Raw genomic sequence first — 12,509 nt, 5'->3', positions numbered from 1 at the left:
ATCAGGAAGAGTAGCTAATGGATGCTGGGCTTAATACCTAGGTGATGGGTTGATCTGTGCAGCAAACCAATGTGGCACATGTTTACCTATGTAACAAACCTGCACGTCCTGCACATGTATCCCGGAACTTAAAATTAAATTAAAAATTTTTTTAAAATGCTGATAACTCAACCCCCATCTCCAGAGATGCTATATGAATTCATCTAGGTTGGGACCTGTGCACATTCATACTTTTAAGTTTCCCAAGTTTTTTAATGGCAGCCCAGATTGAGAACCACCGGCCTGAAGGACCAGGGAATGAAGCAGAAACAACAACCGCAACCACAAATTAGGCTGGACTTGTTCGGAGAGTGTTGAACAGGAGACATTCCGGTTTGGTGAGGAAAGAGCCATTTATCTGGAACCAGTGAACCTGGGTTCAAGACTCTCCCTCTGCCATTGTTGCTGGGATGACATGGAACTAGTTAAATCATGTGCCTGTTTCTCTCTCTTTTTTTTTTTTTTTTCATTAGTCAAATGGAAATAGTGAGAACACCCACTTCATGACAGCCTTGCATAAATTAAAATGAGATGACGCAGACACAGCACCCAATGACATGTACTCAGGGGGAACTGACCAAGTGTTTGTTGAATTTGATGGATGACCTTGAAGTAGACAGAGTTGTTTTTGTGCATTATCAGACTGCAAACATGGTGGAAGTAGGATTGAAGAATGTTATCCATGGCACCTGCGGGTGAGCTGACAAGAACAGGGAGAAATTGGAGGCAGGGGGACTAGCCCAGGAGACCCACACAATGTTCTAGGACAGGATCCATAATCTATGGCCAAAAAGTATGCCTGATCTGGCCCTCTGCTTGTGTTTGGAAATAAAATTTGACTGGAACACAGCCACAGCCATTTGTTGTGTATTTCTGTGGCCGCTTTTATGCTACAATGGCAGTCGAGTGCTTGAAGCAGAGATAGCATAGCCTGCGAAGTAAAGCACATTGACTCTCTGGATGTTTACAGAAAAAGTTTGATGACCCCTGTTTTAGAATAAGATTAAGAGGCTTGGCTTCGGATGAGATGTTTGAAATCAAATGGGAAGAGCAAGTGCTTCAAACATCAGGAAGAAAGAATTGGCAGGCTTCAGCGACAGATTGTACGTAGGGAGATTTTGCCATATAAAGGTTAGGGATGTAGTGTCTTTATCACGGGCAGGATGATGCAACCGGACAGCTTTCCTGAAATCTGGCACTAAGTGCAAGAGTTTGCTTTCCTAGACTAGAGAGATCTGGGTTTGTCACCCCTGAAAGGGTCTGAGCCCCCTTCATGGGAGGCCCATCCAGACCCTGGCCCTGCCTGCATTAATAAGTCCCAGTCCTATTCATTTCAAAGTGGTGGATCCCACATGCAGTACCAGATGCCAGCACTCTGGAGAGATCCAGAGATACTCAGCACATTCAGATTGATTGAGATCATCACTTAGGACATTTTGGATGGTAAGTCCCTAATCTCTGTCAGTGCACTGCACGGAGGTTGATTTTCAATTTACCTTCTTTGTTCTGAATCTTAGATGTTTTGATTCTTAATTCAGAACATTCATCTCAAGTGGATTCAGAGATTCAGAGTCGATGATAAATTCATGTTTGTTGAGAAGTTTTGCAGAGAGGAGGATGATGTTGTCAGCTTAGTTTTTGAATAATGTCTTGTTTGACATTTTAAGCTGAAAGTGGGCTGAACCGCAGATCAACACACACACGTATTCCGTGATAGAACGATACATCATGTTCATACATAGACTGTGTCTATCTAAAGAGTAGAAACCTGGAAGGAAAGGTAATAGAGAAACAAAGGTAAAGGCACTTACATGCAAGGGATCCTATCCACTTCTGCCTTTATGTGCCCTGCCTGGAGCTTTAGTGGGCTTGGGCTGGGAGAACAGCAGAGAGTTTGAGTATTGATATGGTTTGGCTGTGTCCCCACCCAAATCTCATCTTGAATTATAGCTCCCATAATTCCCACGTGTTGTGGGAGGGATGCAGTGGGAGATAATTGAATCATGGGGATGGTTCCCTTATACTGTTCTCATGATAGTGAATAAGTCTCACAAGATCCGATGGTTTTATAAGGGAAACCCCTTTCGCTTCACTCTCATTCTCTTTTTGCCTGCCACCATCGTAAGATGTGCCTTTGTTCTTCCCTCACCTTCCACCATAATTGTGAGGCCTCCTAAACCATGAGGAACTGTGAGTCCATTAAACCTCTTGTTTGTTATAAATTACCCGGTCTCGGCTATGTCTTTATCAGCAGCGTGAAAATTGACTAATACAAGTATCTACTCTGTGTAAGCCTGATATGAAGTAATATTTGTGTGTGTACACACACACACACACACTCATGCTTATGCTCCCATGTCCCCCATTTTACATAAGACACTGAGTCACAGAAAAGTTAAGTATTTTGCCTAAGTTATTTATTAGTAAGTGGAAGAACCATAATTCAAGCTCAGCTCTTTCTTACTCCAAATCCCATGCTCTTACTAATCTACTTGATTTGTTTGCTTTTCTCAGTTCTCTCTCCCTCTTCCCCAGCATTTAATATTATAATGAGATGTCTTTTAAAATAACTGTCAGTTTATGATGTGCTAGGCATTTTACGCCATTTTTTAACAGAAAGTTCTAGGTGTTAGTTCTTCTTTTTCTCTCTTCCTCAAATGCTTGTTAAGTATAGGGAGCATGCCAGGACCTGGGGATGGAGACTAGAGATTGGGCGGTGCCCCTCAAGGTGTGATCTGCAGGCCGTTGTTCGTCCTTGTATTTGTCAGGGCTCTTTAGAGAAGCAGAACCAATAGAGTGTGCATATACAGCTATGTTTATTGTAAGGAATTGGCTTGCATGATTATGGAAGCTGACAAGTTCCAAGATCTGCAGGTTGAGTCAGCAAGCTGGAGACCCAGGAGAGCCAATGTGTAGTTCTAGTCTGAGTCTGAAAGCCTGAGAACCAGGAGATCTCATGGTGTAGTTCCAGTCCAAATTCCAGCAGGCTCGAGACCCAGGAAGATCTGATGATTCAGTTTGAGTTTGAAGGCAAGAAAAAGATGATGTCCCAATTCAATGGCTGTCAGGCAAGATGAGTTCTCTTGAATTTGGAGGATGGTCAGCATTTTTGTTCTATTCATGCTTTCAACTAATGGGAGGTAGCCAACCCACACCAGGGGAGAACACCTGCTTTACTCTGTCTCCAATTTAAATGTTAACCTCATCCAAAAACACCTTTAAAAAAAAACACCCAAAATGATGTTTGATCACATATTTGGGTACCACCTGGCCCAGTTGAGTTGACACATAAAATTAACATATCCTCAAACTGTTGCTGGTCTGCAACAAGATACATATGGAACTTGAGACTAAGCATTTTAGAAACATCTAGAGCAAATGGACTTTGTGGCCAGCATCAAGTGTATGATCAATAGTCTTGATTAACGTAGTGTAGACCAGTTTGTTTAATTCAAGTGATGAGTTACACATGGGCCAAGCTCTGTTTTACCTTTGAGTTTTAGGGGCAAATTTTTATCCAGGATGGATTGGGGGAGGGAGAAAAACTGGTTCTTCACCCAAGCTTCTTGTGCTTCCATGCCTCTCTTGCTGTCTTCACCACTGGTAGTTTGAGAAATACCAGTATGGGCACAGTTGTTTACATAGCCATAAAATCGTATGTAATGGGCTTTATAACTACAACCTATACACAAAGGTTGAGGAGCGTTCCTGGGAGGGACGAGTGCCTGTAAAGCGTAACAGAGAAACGTAAGGAGGCTGGCTGTTCACTACCCTGACCCCCTCTCCTTCTGCTCCCAGAGAGTCAGGAGAAGCCTGAGCAAAGAGATCAGGAGCCAGAAAAAGGAATAGTCAGGAATAAAAGCAAGAGTCAGGATGAATAAAACAAGAATGAGCTGTGAATCTGGCAAGGCAGCAGGGCCCACTATTCACTCCGATCATGCGGTGTTGGAATCATCTGGACCACACAGCTACGGAGAGTTAGAGCTGAGAAGGGACTGGGAGCACATCTCCAGGGCCCCGCCTTTCAGAAGGTGAAACTGGCTTGAGGAAAAGGAAGGGGCTGGCTCAAGATAATGGACCTTTAAAACAAACAAACCGGAAACGACAATTCTGCCATTAATTGAGCACTTCCTCCATGCCAGGAGTTGGGCACAGCATGAACGTTGCTTTTTTCAACATTGGTTCCTCTGAGACCTGACATTAATTATTTAGTTGTGGCTTCACTGGTGACAAATCTATAGGGCTTTTAAAAGTGGGAAAACCCCTGCACGTCTTTGAGAGTTAAATTTGGTTAAAACCATTTGGGGTCTAAAGCAGGGGAGAAATGGACACAGGATGTCGATAGCATTTCTCTTAAGCCCACAAACAGACAATCATAGTTTACGTAAATGTTTAAAATATGGGACTTTCAGTAGAGGGGCTAGAGAATGTGACCTGGCCTCTTTGGTGAAGCCTGCCTGCCTGCTCCTCCATGTTCTTAAGGATGAACCATGACCCGACTAAGGATGAAGGCAGGAAGCTCAGCAGTGCCTCCCCTCGGAGTGTATCTCAAAGGAAGCCAAGGTCTGTTGACTGCTTATTCCCCTATACAACACACAGAACAACTCTGTGTTCTGAAAATACACCGTGCTTTACACCTTAAATTACATCATCAACTCATCTTACCCATGACATCACCTTCCTTCACTGAGAAAGGGTCACAGGAACTCACTGATGCCAAGCACCTCCCAATAAGGGACACAGTGCTCTGTATTTTGTTATCTTGCTTAAGCCTCCCATCACTCTTACTGGAACATTTTATGTTCCCATTTCACGGAAGAGAAAATCGAAGCTCAGAGCATTGATGTAACTCCTCCAAAGACGAAACTCACAGGTCCCATTTGTTAATTTTCTAGAGACCCTGAGACCCTGTTGAGCTTCCTGCATTTCTGCCCGAATGCTCCAAAATCCTTTCCTGAGAAGGAAGACCCTCTCAGTCTCCAGAGCATCTTTACCTCTAACTTAGCACATAAATGCAGGAGCATAGCTGAGCTCAAAGTCCAGGAGACCTTGTTTACAGTCAAGCTGCAACATAGTAGGAACACGGTTTAAACTTTAGTCTCGGTTTCTGCATCAGTAATAGGGATAACTATTACTACTTCATTGTACTGATAGCAACCTAAGGCATTATCAGCATGAACCACCTAGCGTGGTGCAGATCCATGATAGACACTACAGAAGGTGTAATTCCCGAGGAAGCCAGAGGTTCATCTTTACCCACCCCTGCTCAAAGGGTCGATGTTGGTTGAGAAAACGCAATTATTAATAGCTGCCTATTCTTTTTCATTCTCAGTTGTACCAAACAGGGAGACAGGTTTCAAAAGCTTGGGTTGAAGCTTGTAATTGGCCAGTCGGTGACAATGCAACCCTAATCAACCTGTGATTTCACGTCCCCTACCGATTCTGCGTCGGCCTTTGATTTGTGGTCCCAGGCAGTGCAATTCATTGAGTCATATTTGTTACATTGATAGGAGAAGACCAGGCGCTTAGGCGTTTAACCCTGAGGTGATTAAGAGGGAAAAAAATGAGTCATATTTGTTAAGGTCCAAAGATACATCAGAAAGCCCTGGGCAGAGGCCGACACAAGCACAAGTGAGACCTGCAGGGTGTAATTCATCACATTCTTTGATCCTCAAGTTTGTGAGTCACAGAGACTCTCTGGGACAGTTTTGAAGCTCAGGGGTCTGGGCAGGAAGGAAAAACTTGAAGTATGGAAAAAGAGGAGCGTTTTTTTGACAGGCAGCTGAGAGAGGATGATTTTCTAGAGATACGCTTTTTTTGCTTGGTAACCCCTGAGGTGGCTGTAAATGTCTCTGGAGCCCAGGATTTCTGCAGAGTGGAAACAGAAATAAGTGATAGCTTTGGGTATGCCTTGTGCCACTGGGACTCCTGAACAGTAAGCATGCCTTGAGCACCTACTGTATACAAGGTGATATAAGTATCCTTGGGAGATGGGGTTTTTATACTAATAAGTGTTTTTTTTAATGTTAGCTCTCTGAATAGCCTATAATGAAAGTTTATTGAAGTGGAGAGTGTACAGGCCCAGATATCAGAGAGACCTGGGTGCGAATTCTGGCACCACCATTCTGGTGGCGTCACATTGAGAGACCTGCTTATCCTCTCTGTGCCTCAGTTTTTTGTGTTTTTGTTTTTGTTTTTGTTTTTTGTTTTAAGACAGAGTCTTGCTCTGTCGCCAGGCTGGAATGCAGTGATGCAATCTTGGCTCACTGCAACCCCTTCCTCCAGGGTTCAAGCAATTTCCCTGCCTCAGCCTCACGAGTAGCTAGGACTCTATACAGGTGCATGCCACCATGCCTGGCTAACTTTTTGTATTTTAGTAGAGACGGGGTTTCACCAGCTTGGCCAGGATGGTCTCGATCTCCTGACCTCATGATTTGCCCGCCTTGGCCTCCCAAAATGTTGGGATTACAGGCATGAGCCACCACACCCGGCTGTGCCTCAGTTTTTATTGCAGGGTTGTATGATTGTTACATGGAGTGTTGCTGGCGCTCACTTTAATGGTTAACCTTTTTTTGGGAAAACCGTGAGATGGGTCATGCTTCTACTTCTTTTTTCCTTGTTGCTTTTAATATTTTATTCTTGGCATGGAGCCATGCACCCACCCTTCCAGCATTTCTCAGACCTTGTGACATGTTACCACAAAGACAGGTAAGACCCGCCTTTGCCCACATTGAACTCCCACTCTTCATAGGCAACATTTAGTAAAGCTGTTTACCAAATACAGTATGGCAGATACATGTTTTCATAGCGCTGCATACAAATTATTTTGCAATATGTGGAAGGATATCTTGCCTGCAAATGGAGGAAGGTTTCCCCTGAGAGGTGATGCTTTTAAAACAGGATTTGAAAGATGTATAGGAGTTTGCATAGGAAAAGCTCAATAAACTTAGTCATTATTATTATCTTTTTTCTTTTCTTTCTTTTTTTTTTTTTTTTTTTTTTTTTTTGAGACGGAGTCTCACTCTGTGGCCCAGGCTGGAGTGCAGTGGTGCGATCTTGACTCACTTCAAGCTCCGCCTCCTGGGTTCATGCCATTATCCTGCCTCAGCCTCCTGAGTAGCTGGGACTACAGGCGTGTGCCACCAAGCCCGGCTAATTTTTTTTTTTTTTTTTGTATTTTTGGTAGAGACGGGGTCTCACCGTGCTAGCCAGGATAATCTCGATCTCCTGACCTCGTGATCCGCCCGTCTTGGCCTCCCAAAGTGCTGGGATCACAGGCGTGAGCCACCGCGCCTGGCCTATTAATTTTTCTTTTTACTCTTTCTTTTCCTCTTGCTCTCCTCCAATTCCTGGTACTCCTTCTCCCCTCCCTTGTCTTTCTCCCCAATCCCCCCACTTTGTATTCATAATTCTTTATTGTTAAGAAGCCTACCTAGAAACATGCCAAGTAGGGAGAGGAAGACAGTGCATTTAATTAGAAACAATTTTATTATGATTGCCTTCTCTAAAAGGCATATTAGCTTTTATCGCCATAATAAATTGTTCTGTTCTCAACTTTGTTCCCAGTTCAATCTGGATGCGTTTATTTGTAACTCACTTTCCATCTGTTTTCCTTAAACACGGGATTGTGCAAGGAGCCTCGCCATGTAGTAAGGGATGTCTGGGGAACTTGGAGGGGCTTGAGGCATGGTTCATCCAGGTTAACGCTTCCCTGGTGTTTCGCTCCCCAGATGGAAAGCCCGTGTCTCTGTCTCCGCTGGAGTCCCAGGCACACAGCCCCAGGTACATGGCCTCCAGCCAGCGGGAGCGCGAGAGCCTGGAGGTGCGCATGCGCGAGGTGGAGGCGGAGAACCGCGCCCTCCGCAGGCAGCTCAGCCTGGCCCAGGGCCGAGCCCCAGCCCATCGCCGAGGCAACCACTCCAAGACCTACTCCATGGAGGAGGGCACTGGAGACAGCGAGAACCTTCGGGCTGGCATCGTGGCAGGCAACAGCTCCGAGTGTGGGCAGCAGCCGGTCGTGGAGAAATGCGAGGTAAAGGGCACCTGGAGCCTGGGGAGGAAGTTGTCCAAAGTCCCGATTGCCCTCCCGCCTTGCAAATGCCTCCTGGAAACACAGCCAGATGCCAAGAGCTGGCATTCTTGATTCTAGCCCGGTCTGTAAGTCTGGCTTGCTCATTAACTTTGCTGAATGGCCTGAGAAGTCATTTAGCCTCTCTGAGCCTCCGTTTTCCCATCTGAAAATGGGGATAAGAAGGCGTAATCTACAGATATTAAGAGGAGCTCACTGATGGAACCTACCGCTTGTTTCTGTGTGGTTCATTTTGACATGCGCAGGGTTTCTACACCTAGTTGTCATCCTGTAGGCCCCTGTTTCTTAGACTACAGTGTGAATGGCCCACCTGGAGTTGTGGCCCAGTTGGGCAGTTCTCTTAGACCTCATTATCACTTCACTGTATAAACAGCCTCTCCGATTCAGAACCACAGACTTGTTCCTTATCTAAAGAAGTAATTTGAACTTTTATAGCTTAATAACACTTCTCCCCTTTTAGGGTATGCTTTCTTTCTTAGCAGCTCTTTGGAAATGTGGGATATGTATTGTCCTCTATTTCCTCAAATACCTGCATCCTCGCTGCTATGTGCAGTGAACACACATACACTCATTCCCCACTGTTTCCAGTTCTCATGGTGGAGATGAATTAGAGCATGCCTATTCATAGGAAGGCCTTTTGAGAGATGGGCAAGACTGAATTCATATTCCAGCTTTAGTGATTTATGCAGAGAGTACCCTTGATCCAGTTGCATAACTTCTGTGAACTCCAGGTGTCTCATCAGTAAACTTCAGGAAATAATACCTGCTTCATGGAGTATTTGTGAGAATTAAACAGGATGGCCATATAAAGGCTTGACTAGCACCTAGTACATAGTACATTTTCAAAATTATGGTTAGTTTTTACTATTCTTAGTTAAACATAGATAGGACCTGCTGTTTCTTTATTCCATTTTCTGGAATAAAGAGTGGTTAGACTTCAAAATTCCTAAAGAGAACACTTTGCAAACTGTAGTATGCTATTCTAGTGAATGGGGTTATTAGTAACATTGGTGATACTATCCAATGAGACTATCCAATGTCACTAAAAAATGGCTTCCTCAGTGATATAGACTAAGTTCTTCGGAAGTTCAGTGGTGAGGGAGGAGGACAAGGAGAGCCCCTGAGGATAGGAGCATTTCTCAGGTTTCTCAAGCCTGGTTGAAGAATGGATTGGTGGAGAGGTGGAGAGCATCCGACAGAGGATGTCCAATGAGGAATGTGTCATATGAGTAGGAACGATGTGAAACAAACGTCCATCATAGCAGGATTCGGGATGTCACAAGTTGGTCCTTCAGCCAAGCCCAGAGAACCTGGGCGAGGAGGTGGTTCTACTCCATCATCATCATTCATTCATTTATCCATTCATTCAGCAAACATATTGCACTTGTGTTTTGTATCTCACCGTTTTATGTGTTGGGAAACAGCAGTGAACAACAACAAAAAAGACAGAACCCCCTTCCCTCTGGTTCTTACATTCTGTCATCAGAGGTAGGGGGAGAGATGATAAACAAATAAATAAATAGAAATGTCAGGACGTGATAAGTGCTGCACATTTATTCAGCCCTGACTGTATGCCAGGCCCAGTGCCCTTTAGTCTTTGACAACCACTGTCAGTGGCTTCTGTTACTTAATATCTCTATGTATGAAAACGGGCATTCAGCCACGTTAACAAATTCCTTTGGTCTTGGCTGGTCTGGGGAGGGCCCTGATTTAGGGATCTTCTGTTCTTGCCTTGGTGAAGGCATATTTGATTTCTTTCAGGTTCTCTGCTAGCAGATCACAGCCATGGTGTTGGCTTAGAAAGGGTTAGTTTGGATGGGAACTCTGCTACCCAGGTGAGATGGCCCAAAACGAGCAAATTGTTTCCCCAAGCGTATTTACACTATTATGACGTAGAACCTAAAGAACAAATAAGAATCGAGGAGGGGAAAAATAAAAAAGGAAAAGGGGAAAAGAAGGCATAAAAAAGAGAAAATGAGTTATGTTTGTGGGGACATTTCTCTTCCTTCTGTAATCTCTCTAGCCAGGAGAGTTTCACTCCCCTGCTCAGTCTTCTGAGAAATACTCATTGTAATTTGGGAGTCCCCTGCACAACTGTGTAGACCAAAGACCACTGGCTTTTGAAGCTGGGAGTTGTGAGTCTAAATCCTGGCGCCATTTCTAGTTTAATAGCTATGTGGCTTTGAGCAAGTAAGATCACTTTTCTGTGGCTGTTTCCTCATTTGCAAACTGTGGATTAAAATCAAGTTCTGGGCCCGGCACAGTGGCTCATGCCTGTAACCCCAGCACTTTGGGAGTCTGAGGTGGGTGGATCACAAGGTCAACAGATCGAGACCATCCTGGCCAACATGGTGATACCCCGTCTCTACTAAAAACGGCAAAAATTAGCCGGATGTGGTGGCGCACATCTGTAGTCCCAGCTACTTGGGAGGCTGAGGCAGGAGAATTGTTTAAACCCAGGAAGTGGAGATTGCAGTGAGCCAAGATCGTGCCACCGCACTCCAGCTTGGGCGACAGAGCAAAACTCCGTCTCAAAAGAAAAAAAAAAAATCAAGTTCCTGCCTTGTACTATTTCAGTGGTGACAATGGATATTGGAACTTGAGGGAAATTCTAATGTAGTTAGTTGTATCAGTCTTAGATTTCACTGCAGGTTATCAAAAATCCCAACTAACACTGGCTTAAGCAAGATTTGCATCTTCTTTCTCATTGTGTTTAAGATGTCTGGAGGCCATCAGTGTAGGGATGGCAGTATTGGGGATTTGGGATTTCTTTATCTTCCACCCCAGCCTGCTTGATTGACATTCCCAAGGTCATCTCATGACCTATAATGATTGTCAGAGCTTTAGCTGCATTGTCCACATTCCAGCTGGCAGGAAAGAAGTGTTAAGGTGGGACATATCACTTTCCTTAAAGAACGTATCTTGGAAATTTCACACTTTTGAGATCCTTTTAGATCCTGTTGACACAACTTAGTTACAGGGATACCCTTAGCTGCCACCTAGGTCCAAGAGAGCCTGGAACAGATAGATTTTACTCAAGGAAGCCATGTTTTTCTGGAACATTCTGGAGTTCTGTTACTGTGGTCACAATGAACAATGTCTATCACATGGGTGGTTCTCAAACTTGGCTGTGTGTTAGATTTGCATATCAAAAACGTGTATCCATGAGACCTACCCTAGACCTACTGACTAAGAATCTCTGGGAGTAGCACCTGAGAATATGGATATTTAACAAAAGAGTCTATCCAGATGATTCTAAGATAGGAGAGATTGTTTGGAAACCACTGCTTTAGGCTGGACACAGTGGCTCACGCCTATAATCCCAGCACTTTGGCAGGCCGAGGCGGGTGGATCACCTGAGGTCAGGAGTTTTAGACCAGCCTGGCCAACGTGGTGAAACCCTGTCTCTACTAAAAATACAAAAAAATAGCCTGGTGTGGTAGAGGGTGCCTGAAATCCCAGCTACTTGGGAGGCTGAGGCAGGAGAATCGTTTGAACCTGGGAGGCAGAGGTTGCAGTGAGCTGAGGTCATGCCGTTGCACTCCAGCCTGGGCAACAGAGTGAGACTCCGTCTCAAAAAACAAAACAAAACAAAAAAAGGAAACCACTGCTTTAAGGAGCAGCACATAGGACTGATGAATTTTCTTTATCCGTGTGTTCCTTGAAAAATAAAATAGTCATATAGGAATTCAGACCTTGAACTCGTTGACATTTTTTTTTTTTTAAACTTTAAGTTCTGGAATACATGTGCAGAACGTGCAGGTTTGTTACATAGGTATACATGTGCCATGGTGGTTTACAGTACCTATCAACCCATCATCTAGGTTTTATGCCCCACATATATTAGGTATTTGTCCTAATGCTCTCCCTCCCCTTGCCCCCCACCCCCCGACAGGTCCCAGTGTGTGATGTTCCCCTCCCTGTGTCCATGCTTTCTCATTGTTCAGCTCCCACTTATGAGTGAGAACATGTGGTGTTTGGTTTTCTGTTCCTCTGTTAGTTTGCTGAGAATGATGTTTTCCAGCTTCATTCATGTCCCCACAAAGGACATGAACTCATTGTTTTTTTATGGCTGCATAGTATTCCATGGTGTATATGTGCCACATTTTCTTTATCCAGTCTATCATTGATGGGCATTTGGTTTGGTTCCAAGTCTTTGCTATTGTGAATAGCCCTGCAGTTAACATACATGTGTATGTGTCTTTGTGGTAGAATGATTTATAATCCTTTGGGTATATACCTGGTAGATTGCTGAGTCAAATGGTATTTCTGGTTCTAGATCCTTGAGGAATCACCACATTGTCTTCCACAATGGTTGAACTTATCTACATTCCCACCAACGGTGTAAAAGCGTTCCTATTTCTCCACATCCTTTCCAGCA

At 44.2% G+C, this 12,509-nt stretch overlaps 1 protein-coding gene across 6 annotated transcripts in view; it reads left to right on the top strand.

Annotated features, from left to right (window-relative positions):
• The window catches only part of LARGE1 (LARGE xylosyl- and glucuronyltransferase 1), a 769,194-nt gene that overhangs the window by 264,631 nt on the left and 492,054 nt on the right, over positions 1-12,509 (top strand). For all 6 annotated transcript variants that reach the window (XM_063722909.1, XM_063722906.1, XM_009234297.4 and 3 more), the window contains one exon: positions 7,770-8,071. In XM_063722909.1, coding sequence (XP_063578979.1) covers positions 7,770-8,071 — 302 coding nt within the window. The remainder of the gene's footprint in view (positions 1-7,769; positions 8,072-12,509) is intronic.

The sequence above is a fragment of the Pongo abelii genome, chromosome 23 (assembly GCF_028885655.2).
Source record: "Pongo abelii isolate AG06213 chromosome 23, NHGRI_mPonAbe1-v2.0_pri, whole genome shotgun sequence".
Lineage (NCBI taxonomy): Eukaryota > Metazoa > Chordata > Mammalia > Primates > Hominidae > Pongo > Pongo abelii.
This window is presented reverse-complemented; position numbering and strand designations above follow the sequence as displayed.